Raw genomic sequence first — 4,923 nt, 5'->3', positions numbered from 1 at the left:
AAGGTTGCAAATGATCTCTCGTTGTGTCTGCCTTTCCTTTCTCTCTTTCCTCAAAAGCTCCGTCTCACATTCTCATGCAGCCACTCTGCCAGGTCCTGCCCACTGTAAAATATAGAAGCATGTGTCCTGAAGTAACCTCGCCTCTGTCTGCACAGGACCAGTGGAGAGCATGGACGGACATTAGAGAAAGTATCTTTGGCTATGTTCAGATTGCAGGTCAAAGTGTCCCACATCCAATTTTTTTTGCCCAGATCCGTTTTTTTACTGTTCTGATTTTGCCACTTTTAGTGATCTGCAGCTCAACCTACTTTTTCTTTCTCACTCTGCCAGTCCTATCACATGCTTTGCTAGATTGTTTACTTGTTCTGGTTTGGTTTTCTCTAGCCCCTCCCTCCCTCCCTCCCTCTTTCTCCCATCCAGCCTTTCTCACCCGCCCACCAGTTGGTTCCTGCTTAGTATTATGTGGTGATAATAGCAGAGACGAGACGGAAAAGACGGCCTAAACAGCCCTTTTATCTCAAGATTTGTTTTGCTGTTGCATCTTCTAACCCTGCGGTTTCACTGTCTTATGACTACCGTGAGTATTTGCTTTTGCCGAATCAAATAAACAGACTATTATGATTTTTGGCAAGAAGTAGCTACTTATAAGGGCATGACGGAGGGATAGATTCCCCCCCCCACCCCCCCCCAACCCCCCGCACACAGCTAGGGAAAGTGGCGTACGTGCAGAATAGATAGTAAACCTTGACTCTGATCCGGCTGGGAGATTTTTAGATCTGCAGAAATGTGCAGCAGCTGTGTTATAGGAAGCTAAAAATGCTCTAAAAACTGAATGAAGCAAGTCCAACCTGAGAGTTGAACATTGCTCCTTTTGGTATTTGTTATTTTTTTTAAATGATTCAGAGCAAATACTGTGTGGCTTATATTTAGTGAAGTGTGGCAATTATTTTTCTTTAAATATGTACACAACAAGTTCAATGTTTCTGTTGACTTCTGCCTCCCTCAGAAGGTCAGCTTGGACACTTAAATTGACTAATTGCCAATGTCCGCCATTTTATTGTGTTGTGTGTGTGCATGTGTGCGTGTGTGTGTGTGTGTGCGTGTGTGGACTGGGCAACAGAAGGACAGGTGTAAGGACAAAGATTAAAGCAATATGACAGACACCCTTTTGCACCATTCAAACCTTATTCCCTCCAGACTGAAATCACAGTCTGTGAACATAAACTCTCTCTACAGTCAACGCAGGGTGAATCCATCCGGTACTTTCCCTTGAGACACAATTTTATGTTGTGTTTTTACGTTGATGCTGGCATCATCACCCATCCATGCAAACACACCTGGTAACTATCACGGCTATCTACAGACATGCCCTTTCATCGGAGCGTCAACCATGACCTGCACTGGCTTATGTATGTAATATTTTTGGGAAGAACCTTTAGGTGGTCGTGCCTTCTCTGACAGGGCACCTCACTTTGGGTCGACCTGCCCTGTGACTTCTTTTAAATGACCCCCTAAAACATATTTATTATTCAAATTGCTCTTATGTGAAGCTGTCTTTTTCATTGTGTTTTACCATCACCTGTTCATTTAATTTATGGAATTTAAGTTTCCTGTGCATTTTCCTTACCACAATGGTTTGTATATATGTTGATGAAGGGCTATTCTAATAACATTAAAATTGTTATTCACCAATAAAATCTTAACGAAGGTCACTCTGCTTTTTCGTTCTATGTTACACTGCAGTGTCTTTAACAGTAAAAGCTAATGAGGTGGCCAGACTTTGGCATTCATCCAGGCCACTTTTCTAAAGCACTTAATGAGATCTTCTGATTTAATGTTGTGAAAAACAACACGCAGACAGGAATGTCCACTGTTTGCTCTTAAAAAAAAAGGATCAATGGCAAACTAAACGTTCAAGACTGCTAAAATAAAATATAATGGGCAATAGATGGATAGAGAAGAATCATATGTAAATGGAGAGTGTGCTTATTTGTGTGTGTACAACAGTTAAAAACAACTGTCATCTCCCTTGCCTTAAAGACATGTTGGTTGTGCTTATTGCTGCCTTAAGTGCTCTTCTGAGCGTCATAAATGGAGCTTGTTGTTGTGCTTTTCAGTTCTTTTGTCCTGATTACAATACAGTTTACTTTGCAGCTAAAATAATATTGGGCTTGGTATTTTTCTGTCCACAAAGCAATTTGCTGCACATAAACAAAACTATGAGTCAAGGAAACTGAAAACAATCAAGACAAAAGCATCAGACAAATGAATAACTAGAATTCAGCACTTATTCCTTCTTTTGGGATGGTGGGGGGTTTTGCCCTTAAAACAGGCTCCCTAAATTGTACATGTTAGCCTTGATAACAACTCCCAAAGGGTCCATGTCATGGGAGAATGTAGGCCTACAAGCCAACGCCTTTAACTAATTTTATTTCCGACAGCACATGAAGGCAACATTAGTGTCAGCCGCACCAAGTGCAGCAGGTGAAGTTAATAACTTAATCGACTGAAAAACTAAAAATAAGTAACAAAGAAATTGATGAAAAATTAAGAAAACAGTTATTTTTGTGTATTTGTAAATCTATAGACCTGCTACCTAGGCCTAAGTAGTCGTGCTCATCTTAAAGTAGGTCACCCTCTTTTATCACTCTTAAACAAACTTTTGAAGCATTTGACTTTAAGCAGCGCGTGTTATTTTCTTCAGCCGAGCTTGGAAAGTTGAAATAGCCAAACGTATTTATTTTTGTCAGGGTGCACCACTAGTCTTGTTTATCAAACCAATATGTTGTTACTTTCTAAGATGGTAATGCGGCAGGACTTTAAAAACAATTGCTTGTGTTGTTTGAATACGTAAAAAACTTATTTCTTTCCTTTTACCGACCTGTTTTCAGATGCTCCGTCTGACTGCAGGGCGCGTGCGAAACCTGGTTGCTACACGTGCAACAGTGGCCTTGACTACCAACAGCGCGAGGATGGCGAGTCACGGTAACATGACCCAGATTCAGACAGCTAGCTAGCTAGCTAGCTAACCCTACACATTTAAAATCATATCAAATGAGTTTTTCATCAGACCATCTTTCGTCATAATTTAGCCAAATACTGTGGGACTTTAGGAGTGCGATAAACAGATTAACATCTTTTAATAAAACAACATTTTTAAAGCAGTAAAGAAGAGGAGTGAAAGGCATGCTGCCCCCAGTTAGCTCCTTTGAGTTTCATCCAAAATGATTATCGGTTCCTGAAAATGGTCTCACTGGAACTGTAGTCTGTTTTCTGGAAGGTGAAAAACTACAAACAAACGGGAAATGACTATAGTATTGCTAGTCAGAGAGAGTTTAACAATATTTTGAATATTATATTTAATATTATAATTTGATGGCTTACACTATCGTTCTTGTAGAAGTAGATTACTTTTACTTTACAGACATGGTAAAATCAGGCACATGTACCAAAATAAAGCTCAGGTAGCTCAAAGTAAATGAAAATTATTTTGTATTTATGTCACAAAGAAGATCTTAAAGGTCCCATGGCATGAATATATGAGTTTTTATTTAACATTAACATGGGTGGACCTAGCCTGTCTATGGTCGCCCAGTGGCTAGAAATGGTGATAGGTGTGAACTGAGCCCTGGGTATGTAAAACTAAATTTTGATTAAAAAAATGAGATGGGGGTCACAGATTTTGGTGTTATTCTTTCAAACAGCTTAAACACAGGTCTAAATACAGCAAAGGTTAACAGCATGAGGTAAAGCTGCATGAAACCACATTTAAATAAACCAATTTGGATAAGTCAGTCAGTCATTCACTCACTCAGTATTCTCACTACATGTAACTTTCCCCCATTGTTCAGAAGCCTGATGTACCAGAACAAGAGGCCTCAGTCTGAAGTCTCAAACCAGCAGATGGCGCCGCTGTACCATCATAGACACATGATCCTTGGGGCTATTGTGTTACAAGTGTAGGACATATGTTACCATTTTCTGAACCAGGGTTTTAAAATGTTCTCTTGACTGTACACTGTTGGTTCCAAAAGTGACCCTTCCTGTCTCTGTCCATCCAGAGGTGGCACAGACAGTGGACATGTCTCAGCCAATGTATGTGGACCGTCTGGACACCCCTCTGCCTGACAAACCCTACACTGCTGTCCTGACTGCTGCTGACAAGAGCCTGAAACAGAAGGAGAAAGGACCCTGGAGCCAGCTGACCCAAGAGGAGAAGCTTGCCTGTAGGTTCTTCTCTCCACGCAGGCTGAGACTGTGGAGCTGCTGAGGTGGAACACAATAAAGCACAAAAACGCACACATCACAACAAAATGACATGAAAACACAACCTAAATGTATGTAATACACTTAAGATACATAGACCACAATTCCTTCAAGAGCACAGGGGTGGAAAGTCTACATTTACTGAAAAACTGTAAAAGAATTCTGAGGTACAATACTAAATAAAAGTCACTGATCAGTATATGAACTATGTGTTACTGTACCAGTATTAATAATAAATTATATTAATCTATAGGCCTAATTCTAATATTTTAAATCTAATAATATAACTCTGAGGGTTCATTAGCCTGCATAGGGAGTCATTTTGATACTATAGGGGCATTTTGCTGCTAATACCTTTTTATTTCGTTAAAATGCAGATCTGTCGTGTGTATGAGAGACCCATTGATGAGGCAGGAGTCCCCAATTTAAAATGCAGAGCAGCTTTGTTTTATTTTCATGTCTTCGTACATTGCCCTGTGAATGAATCTCTGTGTGTGGTGTAAGCTCTGCAAAGAAAGAAAACACAGTCCTTAAAGGACACACATCACGTTCATTTTCAGATTGATACTTGATAGTTGTGCATGTAATAGTGACACAACACAGGAAAGAGAAAGGAGAAATATGTCCATGTTTTTATTAGTGGTAACCTTCTCTATT

General features: G+C 39.9%; 1 protein-coding gene across 1 annotated transcript in view; it reads left to right on the top strand.

The window, feature by feature from the left end:
* Positions 1-330: 330 nt before the first annotated feature.
* Positions 331-4,923, top strand: part of LOC117948224 — a 7,085-nt gene continuing 2,492 nt past the window's right edge. The window contains exons 1-3 of the mRNA XM_034877772.1: positions 331-577; positions 2,892-2,985; positions 4,062-4,265. Coding sequence (XP_034733663.1) covers positions 569-577; positions 2,892-2,985; positions 4,062-4,265 — 307 coding nt within the window. The 5' untranslated portion in view covers positions 331-568. The remainder of the gene's footprint in view (positions 578-2,891; positions 2,986-4,061; positions 4,266-4,923) is intronic.

The sequence above is a fragment of the Etheostoma cragini genome, chromosome 7 (assembly GCF_013103735.1).
Source record: "Etheostoma cragini isolate CJK2018 chromosome 7, CSU_Ecrag_1.0, whole genome shotgun sequence".
In the NCBI taxonomy this organism is placed as follows: Eukaryota; Metazoa; Chordata; class Actinopteri; order Perciformes; family Percidae; genus Etheostoma; species Etheostoma cragini.
Note: the sequence above shows the minus strand (reverse complement) of the source record. Positions and strands in the feature narration are given on the sequence as shown.